Source organism: Oppia nitens, unplaced genomic scaffold (assembly GCF_028296485.1).
Source record: "Oppia nitens isolate AA-2021 unplaced genomic scaffold, nextdenovo-longstitch-racon4-pilon3 scaffold2_pilon_pilon_pilon, whole genome shotgun sequence".
NCBI lineage: Eukaryota > Metazoa > Arthropoda > Arachnida > Sarcoptiformes > Oppiidae > Oppia > Oppia nitens.
Window position 1 is genome coordinate 1,019,677 of NW_026533210.1, and position 16,504 is coordinate 1,036,180.

The 16,504-nt window shown below is 27.6% G+C and overlaps 2 protein-coding genes across 2 annotated transcripts; one reads left to right on the forward strand and one right to left on the reverse strand.

The window, feature by feature from the left end:
- Positions 1-8,787: 8,787 nt before the first annotated feature.
- Positions 8,788-10,848, reverse strand: LOC128955180 (uncharacterized). Its single transcript, XM_054300825.1, has 4 exons — positions 10,818-10,848; positions 9,735-10,733; positions 9,539-9,663; positions 8,788-9,472 (listed from the first exon to the last, which is right to left on the reverse strand). Exons 2-4 carry the CDS (start codon positions 9,984-9,986, stop codon positions 8,788-8,790), a joined length of 1,062 nt encoding a protein of 353 aa, XP_054156800.1. The 5' UTR covers positions 9,987-10,733; positions 10,818-10,848.
- Positions 10,849-14,740: 3,892 nt separating this feature from the next.
- Positions 14,741-16,439, forward strand: LOC128955183 (cytochrome P450 3A24-like; the record flags this gene model as incomplete). Its single annotated transcript, XM_054300827.1, has 2 exons — positions 14,741-14,791; positions 14,961-16,439. Coding segments are annotated over 2 exons (1,530 nt in total), but the record flags the coding sequence as incomplete, so codon positions are not given.
- Between the last annotated feature and the right edge of the window lie 65 nt (positions 16,440-16,504).

The following is a 16,504-nucleotide window of genomic DNA, read 5'->3' on the forward strand; positions in this document are numbered from 1 at the left end:
TAAAAACTATACTCAAATTGCGTGTATTTTTAATATAAATTAAATTGATTTTTTTTATTATTTATTAAATATACAGTATGTCTAAATGACATGTTATATATAACTAAGTAAATTGATAATGAAATATTATTAATAAAATATAAAATGCTTAAATCAAAAAAAAAACAAAATGTTGACATAAATTATTATTTGCATTAACAAAAAATATTTATGTAATTGTTAAGTAATATAGTAATATTTATTTGCAATTATAAATATTATTTACTTTAAGGCTTATATTTTAATCTATAATATGATTTTCTAATTAAAACTAATTTTTAAAAATACATTTTATCTATTTCATTACAGATAGAAAAAATTTAATACATTGAAGTTTTTTTTAATAAAAATCAGTAATATTAAAACATAATAATATATATTACATATATATTATAGTTTTGGTAGCTAAGATTATATAATTGGTTAGTTTAGATCAGCCCATGCATGACATACCACACCTCCCTCTCCAGCTATATAAGAGTCAACCGACCCTAACTCGGGGTCTTGATATTGTAGTCGTCTTTTATAATCGTATATGTTTTGTAATAGTTTTTTTATTTCGTTTTTAACAGTTTTTAGTACTTTTGTACTGTACTTATTTTGTCTAAGTTTTATACTTTTGTATTAAGTATTTGATTTTGATACTCAACAATAAAGTAATATTATTTGATAATTAAAATTGTGTGGTAAATAACAATTCATACAACTATACTGGTGCTGGGGAAAGGGTGGCGCAAGAAACGCCAGTACCGACCGGATCGGCCAAATCGGCCAATCACTTGGGTGGGACAACTGGATGTGTTTGAAGAGTGCTCTACATTTTGACGACCAGTTGTACGGCCGGTACAGCCTTCACAGCCGCTAACCCGAGTTCGGTGCAGCGCTCGTATACAGACATATATTGGCAAAATATATGTTATGTTGTATTTGGTGGAGATCGCAGTGGTATCGATTTTATAAGTACTTTTGCATTAACTAACTATGGATTGGTATGTCTTTTTAATTTTTATTTTATTGATTATTAAATTAATGCAATTGTGTCTAAATTAATACGCTATGTTTTTATGCTTTGTGTTGTTTATAATTTCTATTGAGCTAACAGTATTTAACTTAATATATGAATTTTGCTATTTTAAAAGACCTATACATATAGATATCCCAATAAATGCCTCAAATAATATTGATTATTCAGTATAATTGTAAGGATTAGTTTAATTACCAAAAAAACGCATAATATTCACTATCATTACTGTAAACATTAACTTTAAATGTTACAGTTTTAATGGGTTTATTGCTGTCAAAATTCTTTAAAACTTCAAAAACTGAAACACTATTGAATAGAGAATATGTTTCACACATGTTATCAGTGAAACCCACGTACGGTACAGTAGAGTTAGACATTAAAGAAATTAGATATAATAAACAGTTAGATTTATTTGTTAAAATTGAGTAAAAGTAGTTTCCAAAAGTTTGAAAAAGTAATTAAAAAAGTAATAAAACACAAAATAGCATTAAAATAATTACTATATTACATAAAACAGCAATAAAAATGCCCATAAAAACTAGAAAAGCTCGCTCTCGTAACACATCACAGTCACTCACTAGGAGTGAAACTAATCCCACAGTTAACACAGTAACACGAAATTCAAATAACACTATCACACAAACAGATGTTTTAACACCAGAAAACAGTCTTAATGTTAATAGTAGTGGTTTAACTGAACAAAATGAACCATTAAATCAAATAAATGGCCAAAATGCAAGCAATAATGTCAATCCCCTAATTGGCCAAAATGACCAAAACAGTCAAACTAGCCCACAAATTGAAAGCAATAAAAATAATTGCCAAAATAGATCTATGGGAACAAATTTAAGTACTGTAAACAACAATTTAAATAATGTTACAAATATTACCAACAATACAGAAAAGCCTAAACCCAAAAGTGAATTTAGATCAATAATTACTGTCGGATCAATTACACCCCAATCATTTGATGGTAGTAATGACATAGATGATTGGATCGGTCATTTTATTTATGTGAGTAAATGCAATAACTGGAATGATGATATGAAAAAGCTTCGATTACCAGTTCACTTAAAATCCACTGCAGAAATGTGGTATAAAGAATTTGCAAAGCTAGACATTGATAGCAATTATGAGGGAACACTCACTTTATCTCAGATTTATGATGGCTTAAGAGAAGCTTTTAGACCAAAAAATTATAGATCTATTTATCAATCAAATCTCATTTGCAGACACCAAGGTCTAAGTGAACCAGTAGCAAACTATCATTATGATGTTATACGGTTATGTAATAAAATTAATCCAAATATGGAAGAACAGGATAAGATAACTCATGTAATGAGAGGCTTAAAGTCAGGAATGTTAGAAAAGGTTTTAGTATTTGAACCCAAAACTTGCATTGATTTGTTAAGAAAACTCAGAAGTATTGAAGAGTCTGAAATACTTGCCTCGCAGAGACCCACCTATAACTATTTGCTATTAAATGACCCGAAAAACAGTACTAAAACACCAATATCTGTACCAAATAACAATAGGGACATTAATCTAAGTGCAGATGTCAATCCAAATACTTTGACCAATTTTGCCAAATCGGCCAACGCGGCCAAGGCAGACTCAAAATCAGAGATAGCCCAATTGTGTGAATTAGTAAAAAGTTTTATGATAACACAAAATAATAATAACAATTATCATAACAACAATTATAATAACAATAATTTCCGTAACAATAGTTATCGTAACAATAACAGTAACAGGTTTCAATATAGGCGTACTGTTGATGGGCGTCCCGTGTGTGACATTTGTCATAAACCTGGACATTTTGCTAAAACTTGTTATCACAATAAGAGTAATAATACGGAGCCCAAAACTGTTGTTAATGCTAAAGAAAATAGCAGTTCGGGAAACGAGTGATGGCGGCGGTCATCACTAATGCCGTCGCCGATACCCACTGTTATATAATCAATATTAAAGATATGCATTTAACAATTGACGGCTATGTAAATAAAACCCCATATATTATGTTAATTGATACCGGATCCGCCCGGTCTATTATTAGTAAAAATGAATTTAATAAATTCAAAAATTTAAGTTTAAATTTATGCTCTCACCCTATATTAAAACTAGCCAACGGTACTACAATGGTACCGGTTGGCAAAGCTAACTGTACAGTTTCAATTGATAAATATAATTATTTAATCGAATTTATAGTCTATGATAACCTACCATTTAATGTACTTTTAGGTTTAGATTTTTGTATCAAATCTGAACTTAATATTGATTTTAAGCAAATAAAAGCTAATTATCAAAGTTTAGTAGAACTTCCATTTTATAACCATAATTTTTATAATAATGTAAATAATGATTGTAAATTAAAAATAAAATCCAGTACTACTATACCTAAAAATTGTGGCCGATGGGTTGAAGTTAACGCTATAAATAAACCTAGTAATGATTTATATTTTGAACCAAGCGTTGAATTTCAAATCAAATTTAATTTATTAATTTTTGACTCGCTAATCAAATATGAGAATAATAAATTATTTGTTTTTATTATCAACACCTTACCATCAAATGCTTTTATAAGAGAAAGTACTACTATAGGTACAGTTCAAAATGTAGATAATGTTGAATTGCTTACGGCAACCCATAAGACCGAAACGGCCAATTTTGCTAAATCGGCCGATGCGGTCAATGATACCCAAAATAATGATTCATTTGAATTTAATATTAACAATAACTTAACTGTTGAACAATATAATAAAATTAAATGTTTTTTATTAAAATATAATAACATTTTCGCTAACTCAATCTCTGATATCACTAAAACCGATATAATCACACATAATATAAAATTAACAACTGATGATCCCATTCATCAGCCACCATATAGGGCCAGCCCGAAAGATCTCATTGTAATGAATGATCAAATTGACGAAATGTTAAAAGCGGGTATAATTAGAGAATCAAATAGCCCATATTCTAGCCCTGTTGTAATGGTTAAAAAATCAAATGGACAGTTAAGGTTTTGTTGTGATTACCGTAATTTAAACAAAATAACCGAAAAAGATAGTTATCCTTTGCCGAGAATAAATGACTTGATGACAGCATTTACCGGTTCTAAGTTTTTCACAACCCTAGACTTCATTTCTGGTTATTGGCAAGTGGCCGTCGAACCAAAAGATATCCCTAAAACTGCATTTATAACACCTAATGGATTGTATGAATGGGAAGTAATGCCATTTGGTTTGACCGGTGCACCTGCTACTTTCCAACGCATGGTTAATAAGCTAATAGCGGGTTTAAGATACAATACATGTGTCGCCTATTTAGACGATATAATAGTATATGCCCCAGACTTTGACATACATTTAGACCGATTGGCCCAATTGTTCGATAGGATCGAATTGGCCAACTTAAAACTTCAAAAACAAAAATGTCATTTTGCTAAAAATGAAATAAAATTTTTAGGTTGGATCGTAGGATCCGACGGTATAAAACCTGACGATAAAAAAGTATTAGCAATTACTAATTTTAGATCACCTAAAAATGTTAAAGAAATTAAGAGATTTCTAGGTATGTGCGGTTATTATAGAGATTCAATGAGTGAGTTTAGCAAATTAGCTTCACCGTTATTGAGATTATTAAGAAAACATGTACAGTGGCAATGGACTATATTAGAGGAAAATGCAGTAAACAATTTAAAAAATTGTTTGTCCTGTGCTCCTGTACTCGTACATTATGACCAAAATTTAGATGTTAGACTTCATACAGATGCTAGTTTAGAGGGATTAGGTTATGTATTATTACATATAATTGAAGGCAAAGAACACCCAATTAAATATGGTAGTCGTTCACTAAATAACTGTGAAATAAATTAAGCAACAACCGAATTAGAAGCGCTCGCAGTATTTTTTGCAGTTATACAAAACCGTCACTATTTGTTAGGAAAATATTTCGAAATAGTTACCGATCACCACTCCCTGTGCTGGATGTTCCGATCTAAAAGTCCGACACGACGGATAGCCCGATGGGTACTTGAATTAGCTGAATATGACTTCAAAATTGTCTATAAATCAGGTGCTTATCATTTAGATGCCGATGCACTCTCGCGATCGCCTCTAAAATTAACTAACGTTGAAATCGGTCAAATTGGTCAAAATGATCAAACTGGACCAAATTTTGATGAAATGTTGTTGAACGTAAATGACATCAATTTAGTTGAATTGCAACAGCAGGATGAATGGTGTAAGAATGTAATTAAAAAGTTTGAAAATATTACAAACAAACCCCAGTATATATCTGGAGGAAAAAGTTTCGAATTAATAGACGGTATTTTATATCGAAAAATCGATAATGGTTTTGGTCCTATTTATCAATTATTAGTACCGAAAATATTACGTAAAGACATACTATATACTAACCACAACGATCCGGTTAGCGGACACTTAGGAATTATTAGATGCTATGCAAAAATGAGGGAAAAATATTACTGGAAAAAAATGTTTCGGTCAATTAGTCAGTATATCAATCAATGTATAGATTGTCAAACAAAAAAGAAACCGCAGCGGAAACCTATAGGTTTTGGTCAGATAATGGACACACCTGTCATACCTTTCTCGACAATTGGTTGTGATCTTCTCGGTCCATTCCCTCTGTCTTACAATAATAAAAGACATATAGTCGTTTGTACTGATCATTGCACGCGTTATGTCATCACATGTGCACTTGAGGACAGTAAAGCTGAAACAGTTGCTAATTTTATTATTCATAATGTAGTACTTATATATGGAGCACCTGCAGTCATATTAACTGATCAGGGAAAATGTTTCACCTCAACTCTAATGCAAAAATTGTTTGATTCATTTGATACAATACATTCACGTACATCTAGTTATCACCCACAAACAAATGCATTAGTTGAAAATTTTAACAAAACGCTAGCTAATATGTTATCCCAATATTGTGATTACGATCAAAAAAATTGGCCAGATAGTTTACCTTATGTCACTTTTGCTCACAATACTACTCCTCAAGAAACAACCAAATTTAGTGCCTACAAACTGTTGTTTGGTAGAGAAGCTAGATTACCGATAGACACCTTACTAAGAACACCAGTTATTAATGAGATACCAGAACTTTTTGAGCAAAATTTAGAAAATGCTAGATTATTAGCCAATACAAACATTAAAGATATGCAATTAAAAAATAAATTTTATTATGATAAAAAGAGATTAAACGTATATTTTAAAATTGGTGATAAAGTAATGGTATTCACACCGATTAGGAAACGTAATCTGAGTACAAAACTTTTACATCGAATGTTTGGTCCATTCACCGTAACAGAAATTATAACACCAGTAACGGTAAAAGTAGTTAACGTAGACTCAAATAGATCCGAAGTAGTACATACTAGTAGATTAATAAAATTTAATGAGAATTTTGAATTGGAAATTTTACATGAAAATGACTTAACTGTTGAGCCAGTGAATGATTGGTCAAATTGTCCAAATCGGCCAACACAGACAAATCAGTCTAAAGATCTAATAAAAAATAATATTAAAAAGAAAAAGAAAAAACCAATTGTCAAGTTAATTAATAAACAAAATACGTTTAGAAAACACAGTAAATATGGACGTATATTAAAAGCTCCTGATCGCTATAGGTCTGAAAAGTAAATTAAATAAAAATTTTAAATCAAATTATTATAAAATAACTATTGTTTTTAGAATTGATGGATCGATTTATTAAAATAAAATGTAATATATTGCCAAAAAAACTATTTGTGAGACGTTAGCGCTAAAGTCTGCACAATATAGAAAGAAAAATTAATGAATGAAATAAAAAATAAATTGAATGAAAAATAAATTGATTAGATAAGAAATAAGAAAAAAGTGCACATTTGAAAATAAATTATGAAAAAAGTGTATAAAAAATGAGTAAATTAGAAAAATTAATTGAATTAAAAAAAATTGGGTTAAAATTAAATAAAAGGCAATTGAGTTTAAAATTAATACATGATAGTTTTGACTACTGGACATATAGGTCAGTTTGATCGGATCGGCCGGTTTGGTCAAATTGTCATATTGTGCCCTAACATAACAGTCTGTATTTTAGTTTTGAAACTATAGTTAAGAATATGTAAATGTAAAAAAAAATAAGGATTAAAATAATAATAGGTTAAAAAAAATAATTTTGATTTTAATAATGTTGAATAAATAAGTAGAATTAACTCTAATTAAGTAATACAATTACCTTACAATTAACAATAAAAATAAGAAAAAAAATGCGATTGAGTTAGAAATTACAAAAAAATACAAAATAAATTACAGAATATAATCTTATCAAAATATTAGTTTTTTAAATAAAATGTAATAAATAATTTATATATCTATAAAAATATTATACCCACACACATACACATACATACACACACATACATACACACACATACACAAACACATACATACACACACATACACACGCACATACACACACACATATACACACACACACATACACACACATATACACACACATATACACACATACAACCACATACAACCGCATACAGACACTTACAAAAATAAGGTATACCATATCTATAACATATGTATACCATATGTATACCACATGTGTATATGTATACTATAAAAAATAAACCGCCCATGCAATTTATCAAATGTTATAGTGTCCAAGTATATGGTCCTGGTAATTAATGTGACTAGTGCTGGTCATAATAGTAGTATCGGTGCAGTGTATACTACTAGTAGAATGGGACCTATCTGTACTGGGTCATAAAAATACCAAAAGATATGATATTTATACAGATATATACGTAGAAACATAAATATGACATATAAATATAAAATTTAATGTTATGTAATAAAATTTGATATAATACTAATTATATAAATAAATCTACTTAAAACATAATTTTAAAAAAAAATAATATTTTATAAATTATATTTATAAATATATATATATATAATAAAATGCTACTCATAATGATGTTATAATCTTTTACTATATTCAAGTGTTTTTAATAGTATAAATTACAATAATTTAAATAACTACAAAAAAATATATCAAATAATCATTTAAATTAGTAATAACAAAATAAACAACAAATATATATACAAAATTTACTAATTTTATAACTATTTTTGTTAAACAAAAAAAAAGAAAATTATGTAACTAAATGATAAAAAATTAAATCACAAATATCTAAATAATCAACAAATTACACGATAATTGAATTATTTTTAAAAAAAATAATTTTTATTTAAATTATATAATAATCTTAGTTATATGTTATAAAATATTTAACCCATGGTAATATTGGCCAAATTGGCCATATCGCCAAAATTAACAAAAAAATGATTATTAATACATTATATATATATATATTATTACTAACAAAAGTAATTTAATTTTAATTATCTTTTTATTTACAAAAAAATACTTTTGACAAATGGATACAATAAAAAAAAATAAATATTATATTAAATCAATCAATAGATATATCAATGCAGTAATAATTTTGAAAATTGAAATGAAAATTGTGAACACAGTTTAATCAACCATTAGAACAATATAATTATTTTTAATTATTTTAATTAAAACGTTATAGAAATGTGTTAAAACAAATTTAATGTTAAATACAGTAGTAAATTGAATTAAAAGCAATTTTAAGATTCTATTCATTATGATATAATATAATAGATTTAACTAATGATTTGAAATTTCGCTGATATTTTTTGAGTCGGGTTATCCATTATATGGTGCTTCACATTCATATGATTGTGTATATCGTTAGTTGAAGCCTGTTTGACACCTGTGTCCAAGCATTGACCACAAATGGCACAACAGGGAGACCATTGTCGACAAAAAGCTATTAAATGTATTGTATTTCCGTTTTTATGAGTTTTAGTTCCCATATATGAAGCTTTTTGGTAGACCTCAAAAACTGTAACGTTGTCTTTCATTTTACCGCCATTAACCATATGGCCATACAATTGAATAATTTTTAAGTTACGCAATGATATGGATGTGAGATAACCTTCGGATTCGTTTATGATATCAAAATTCAACCCCCAGTTTACACCCAATTTTATCGCTCGGTTGTATGGAGACACCAGATTTAATCGGCGATCGATTTTATTTTCATGATTATTACACCAAACAGTCCCATTTAAAGTGACCTCTGCTAATGGGTCTTCATCGACCAGGTCACCATCGTTGGCAGCTTCAAAACTACCCGAACCTGGCGATTGGACCGAATTGACCGAATTGACCGAATCGACAAAATCTTCCAAATTGTTGTCTTCATCCAAATGATTTGAATTTGATATAATTTGTTCCCAACGATCACCAAATAGATCTGGACCAATATCACCAATGAAATTAGAACTAAATAATTATAATAATATCGTTAAAATTATTTTTTTAAAAAAAATGTTAATCAAAATTACACACAACTTATCTCCAAAATTGTTAAGTCTGTGATGACATCGGTTGGCTTCATCCGAATAACACTTTATTTGTGTCTTCAAAGACGTGATTTCATCCAATAGTTTCAAACAACGATTACATTCGTTTTGCTAAAAAAAATTTTAAGAAAATAATAATTATTTTTTACAAAATATTTACAACAAAATTCTATACTAAATACCTGAAGACCTGAATTCAGACGTCGGCGCTTAACACCACCGTTATTATCAATAGACTCATCATGTGATACATCCATCGGCAAATCGTTATCATCGAAAGGCTGACCCAAACTAAGTGGTGGTGAACACGACTGGCCAGACATCTGATTACTAGCCATTGCAATACATTTTGCTGTAGCGCTACTAAATCGTGTCATCCATTTTGCGGGATTGCGTATACAGTTTCCTAATTTATTTACGGCCAGTGCGAACATCTCTTCATTTAGTGATTCCAGTACCTCCGGAGTCGGAGATTCGGGCAAACCTACCGCCGATGGTCTACGACTGGGCGTCCTATTGTTAAAGATTAAAAAAAATAATATATTGTATAATCAGTCAAATTGGCCAAATCGATGAAACCAACAATTACTACAAAAATATATATATATTTATATACCGTAACTGATAGTTATTGATAGCGTCAGCAGCGGTAGTGTCCAAACACTGTTCGTCAGTACCGGTATTATTGTCTAACCCGTTGTCGGCATCACCTGCAGCCAAACCATTATCATCGGTAACATTGACAGCACGGTTAGATTTATTACCATAGTTGGGGTCGACCTCTGATCCTGTAATGGGATGTACAAGACCTGGGTTTGTGTAGACTGTTGTATCTTTAACTAGTGTATCAAAACTGTCGGTTTGCTTACTATTATCGGCACCGATATCAATGACCAGTCTGTGCTCATCAAACTCATTGTTTTGACCAAAACTTTGTTTAGTGACAGCATTTCCCGCGTCATCAATGCCTTCGGAAACAATGTGGTCATCGATTATGTCAACGGTTTTGTCGGTAACTGAGATGAGATCTTCTGGTTCGGCAACACTTTGGACAGTCGTTTCGGCCGATTGACGGTCGTTTTGACCACTATTGTCTCATCAATTGTGTCGGCAAACGTCTCATCAATTGTTTTCTCATTTTGATCGTGTGTTTGACCGCCAACTGATTGATCAAATAATATCTTTAAAAAAAACATTAAAAAAAACAATCAATAATTAGTTTAAAAAAAATATATTGTAATTAATAATAATATTAATGTAATTACCGATCGACTGGAATCCATTGAAAAGAGTCTAACAAACAAATATATTTTTAATTAATTTAAAAAAAATACTAATTATTTTTTTAACAAACAAAATAATTTGAAATTTTTTGGTTAAACATTATTGAAACTACAAATAATTTCAGATAAATCACGTGATCAGTGATCAACTGTTTTTTTTTGTATTGTTAACCAATCATGTGATCAGTAGCCATACAATACTAATATAGTATATAATATTTCAACTCTGACTGATTTTTACTAATTAGCTTATTATAAAAAAAAATTATAGATTTTATTTCAAAAAACTTTTTATAATATATAAAAGTTTTTTTTAGTAATATTTTATTTTACGTTATTTTACAAGAATTAGATTTTAATTTTAATTATAATCAAAATATCATATTATTTTATAATAATTTTAAAGTATATTTAAGGACTAAATTGGCATTTAATGTATAATTTAAATATATTAAATGATTGTCAAACTAAATAGACCAGGGCGATCAATTTGGCCAAATTGGTTAAATCGGTCAAACAGTTTATTTTGTGTAGACATAGTGTGCCCACTTCACCCAATTTATGTAATAGGTTTTTCACCTAAATTATTGGTTTGTAATCATAATTAAAGGTTTTCCCCTATTAATTAATAGTGGAAATAATTGTACTGATTGATAAGATAATTAGTATTAATTAAATATTAACTATATATATATATAACAACCTTAAATTTTTATAATTGTTTTATTGTAACGGTTGGCTTTTATTTAACTGTGGGGGGATAAAACATAATAATATATATTACATATATATTATAGTTTTGGTAGCTAAGATTATATAATTGGTTAGTTTAGATCAGCCCATGCATGACATACCACACCTCCCTCTCCAGCTATATAAGAGTCAACCGACCCTAACTCGGGGTCTTGATATTGTAGTCGTCTTTTATAATCGTATATGTTTTGTAATAGTTTTTTTATTTCGTTTTTAACAGTTTTTAGTACTTTTGTACTGTACTTATTTTGTCTAAGTTTTATACTTTTGTATTAAGTATTTGATTTTGATACTCAACAATAAAGTAATATTATTTGATAATTAAAATTGTGTGGTAAATAACAATTCATACAACTATACTGGTGCTGGGGAAAGGGTGGCGCAAGAAACGCCAGTACCGACCGGATCGGCCAAATCGGCCAATCACTTGGGTGAGACAACTGGATGTGTTTGAAGAGTGCTCTACATTTTGACGACCAGTTGTACGGCCGGTACAGCCTTCACAGCCGCTAACCCGAGTTCGGTGCAGCGCTCGTATACAGACATATATTGGCAAAATATATGTTATGTTGTAATATAATAGTATTTTAGACTAAAATTTTTTTTAATAATATATACAATTTTTATGTATTTAAAATTGTCTCCGATAATTTAACGAAAAACATTTTTTTATAGTATTTTACATACAGTTAACATAATTAACATTTAATTTTATAGATTTTATAGATTAAAATACTTTATACTTAATTAATTAATTTTTTAGTTAAATATTTTATTTAAAAGTAAAATAACTAAATTATTAATAAAAATTTCCAGTAACTTTATAAAATAATGTAAAAACTTTATATACTGATATATTCAATATATAAGTTTTTATTTTATTTTATATCATAATTTATGCATATCATAGTTTATGATTAAATATTTATAAATAAAATAAGCATCAATTTAACATTTAATTTAGTAATTTTAATTAATTCAATTTTTTAAAATTATATTTTATGTTTAAATAAATTTCATCATCATCCGTCATTTATTTTTTATTATTCTAAATTCTAATCAATTAAATAATTGTTTATTTTAATAATTTATTATTATTATTAATTTTATCATAAATTTCTTAAATGATTTATTATTTTAGCAAATTTTTATTATTAACAAGTTTTCAAAAATTAAATTTTAATATTTCTAGTTTGATATTAATTTTTAACACTACATGTGTGACATCTACTGTATAGTTGTATAGTTTAAACAATTTTATAGATTTGAAAACTGTTTGATAAAAAAGTTTGATTTAATTTAATTTAAAATAATAAAATAAAAGTTTTTATTATTTATACTTAAATTAATTAGTTTTTTAAAATAATGTTTATTTTAAAATAATAAATAAGTTAGTTGTAAATTATAATTAGTTTTTAGTTTTTTTAAAGAATAATTTTATTGAATTAAAAAATCATAATTTAAATCCATAATATTGGATTACAATTATATTTTCAAACATTATATTTATATTTTTAATTAAAACTTATTTTTAAATTTAGTTTAATTTAATATCTTTTGTTTTTTTTATTTTTGAATATTTTATTTATAAATATTTTATATGTTCAATCAATATAGGTATCAATATAATAATAATAATAATCCACAAATTAATTATTGTGTTTTTAATTAACAAAATGTTTTCAATTTTTTAAAAAAATAGTAATAATAATAAATACAGTAAAATATCATTATTATTATTATTTTAAAAAACTAACAAATAATCTACTAAATATTTATTATTATATATTTTTTTATTAATAATTATTATGTTAAAAATAAGTAATATATGTAATATTTTTATGTAATGTCTTTCATAACACATATTGCAAAAAAAATTGCTTAATTGATAATTAAAAATTATTGATAATAAATAAAAATTATTGTTAATTTAGTAATAAAAATTAATGAATATTTATCGTAAAATTATTTCTTAATTAAAGCTTAATTAATTACTTTTTTCGTATTAGGAAATTAAGAATTATTTAACAAAAAATTAAACAAAAAATATAATAATAATAAATTCTAAATGAGTTTTTAATATAAATAAATTTACAAAATAATTAAATAACTAAACATTAAAATTAAAATAATAATTTATTTATTTTTTAAATTAACACAGAATATGCTTATAAAATAAAAATTTAAGATATATAGAAAAAATTAACTAAATAAGTAACTAATCTATCCTTGCTCATTTATATAATTATATATTATATGCATTATTAGCTTATTTTTGTTTAATTAGATTTTTAATTTTAATTTATTAATATTTTCTAAAATACAAAAAAATTAATTTTATTAAATTTAAAGATTAAATTTACAAAATATTTTCTTTAAATAATAAAAACATAAAATTAAATAATAATAATAATAGATATTATTCTGCAATTAAGTTGAATATAATTTTTTTTTAATAATTATAATTTTAAATAATGCTGTTTAACAGTATTTTCATTGAAATCATAAATTAAAGACAATACGCTTGAATTACTTAAAATAAAATAATACAAAATCATTGTTATTAATAAAGATTGATTAATGATTAGATTGCATATTTATTTTATTTAATAAAATAAAACTAAACTGAAAATAATTTACATTAATAAACTTTAAAGTGTATATATATATATATATATACAGTATGTCTGTTTTTAATTTATTTTTGAAAATTTAAAGATACGATAAAAAAATATGTATAAAAAATAAGATAATTTTTTTTAGTCATTTTTAACTTAATCAATTTTTTCAATGCACAAAATGGCGGCCGAATTGTGAATACAAAAATAATTTATAAATTTTCCATAATCTTGATATATTAAGTAATTTATATTAGAAATTATTAATAAATTTCTAAAACAACTAAAATCTGAATTAACATTTATTTTTGTCTTGTAATAACAATTAGTTAATATTGGATAATTTTTTATGAAAATTTAAATAAGATATACAGTAGTTTATAATATATATATATATATATATGAACTAATGGTTATCAGCAATAAATATTTTTTGGTATAGTATGAACAATATTGACTATAAGTTTAAAATAATCTGACTTTAAATTGTTAATTATTCATAGGTTAATTAAAGTTTATATTTTGCAATGCTATCTAGCATTCTCAACTGGTATTCATTGGAATATTAAATCTCTATATAAAGCGGTAAAAGTGTTTAAATATATATATATATATATATATAAATTATTTTAGTATTAGAACTTATACAATGTTTTTATTATTATTATTATTATTATTAATATTTTTCTCTATATTATTATTTTTATTATATACTATATATTATCGTCGATTGCAATGTATGTCTGTATTGAAGAGAAACGGTATTTCGGGTCCAAAACCGCATTTGATTTTCGGTAATCTTTTCGATATTAAGGGAATGTCATCATTGAAACAAAAACAATATTTGATCGGAAAATACGGTAAAATTGTCGGTTTATATTACGGTTGCCGACCGGCAGTACAGGTAGTGGACCCGGAGCTCTGCAAACACATTCAAGTCAAACACTTCCAGTATTTTGTCGATCGACCCCATAGTCTATCCGCAGTCTTTCATCCGGCAATGAAAGGCTCAATACAACTGAGTCGCGGTCAGCGCTGGAAAGACATCCGATCGGTACAGACGCCGGCGTTCAGTACATCCAAACTGAAACAAATGTTTAAATCGATTGACGGGTCGATCGATACTTTTCTGGATATTTTGGCCAAAAAACAACAACAAAACATATCCGACACCAACAACAACAATACAAACGATTTCAATATCTATGCTATGTTTGAACTGTTGGCCGCCGATATTATCGGTCGGACATGTTTCGGCTACGAAACCAATGTCCAGACAATGACGGCGGACAATAAATATCATTTGTCTAACGCTCGGCCATCGCCTAAATGGTTAAGATATGTTGGCTATTGTTTCCCTTCAATGAGTCCATTGGTCAATAAGTTTTGCGATTTAGTTGATCTAATCAAACATCGGTTGAATCTTCAGCCAACCGGTCGACTATTGGATATGAGTCAAGATTTTATGGATTTTAAATTGAGATCAAATTCAAATCAAAAACGTAAAGATTTATTACAATTAATGTTAGACACTGTTAACAGTCAAACAGGTATTGACAGGAATTATAGCAAAAATAAACAGTCAATCAGTTTATCCGAATCAGAAATTCGGGCCAATTGTGGATTCAATTATTTAGCCGGTTCTCGGACTACGGGTTCAACACTCGGGTTTGTTGCGCACATACTGGTCAACCATCCGGATGTTCAGGAAAGGGTTCGGCAGGAAGTCCGGGAATTGTATGAAACTGATGGTCGACTCGATTATAATACGGTTACCAAACTCGAGTACATGGAGTGTGTAATCAATGAGACGATGCGTTTGTATCCGTCGTCTATAGATTTCGCGGCCCGAGAAACCATCGCCGACTACAAGTACTCCAACAATATAACTATACCGAAAGGTACGGCCATACAGTTTGCCACCTATTATATGCATCGCGATCCAGACTATTGGCCCGAACCGGAAAAGTTTGATCCCGAAAGGTTCAGTTCAGGTGGTAGTCGTCGGCATGAATGGCATCCGTACGCTTGGCAACCGTTTGGCAGCGGACCGCGTAATTGTCCTGGCGTTAGGTTAGCCTATTTTATGATGAAACTATGTTTGGCCAAATTGTTGATCAATTACCGACTGGAACCGGGACCGCGAACCGAATTGGGAGACATTGACTTAGAGACTAAAATAATTTTAATGTTTCCCAAAAACGGAGTGTTTGTTAAAGTAGTCAAAATTTAGTCAAAATACTATATATAAATACTAAAATATAGTAAACTTTACAAAAAACAGTATAAAGATTTAAA

Coding starts and splice junctions, on each gene's coding strand:
- LOC128955180 (XM_054300825.1), bottom strand. CDS start 9,986: ATGTTCGCACTGGCCGTAAATAAATTAGGAAACTGTATACGCAATCCC. Junction 9,664..9,734: donor GTCTGAATTCAGGTCTTCAG/GTATTTAGTATA, acceptor AATTTTTTTTAG/CAAAACGAATGTAATCGTTG. Junction 9,473..9,538: donor AACAATTTTGGAGATAAGTT/GTGTGTAATTTT, acceptor ATAATTATTTAG/TTCTAATTTCATTGGTGATA.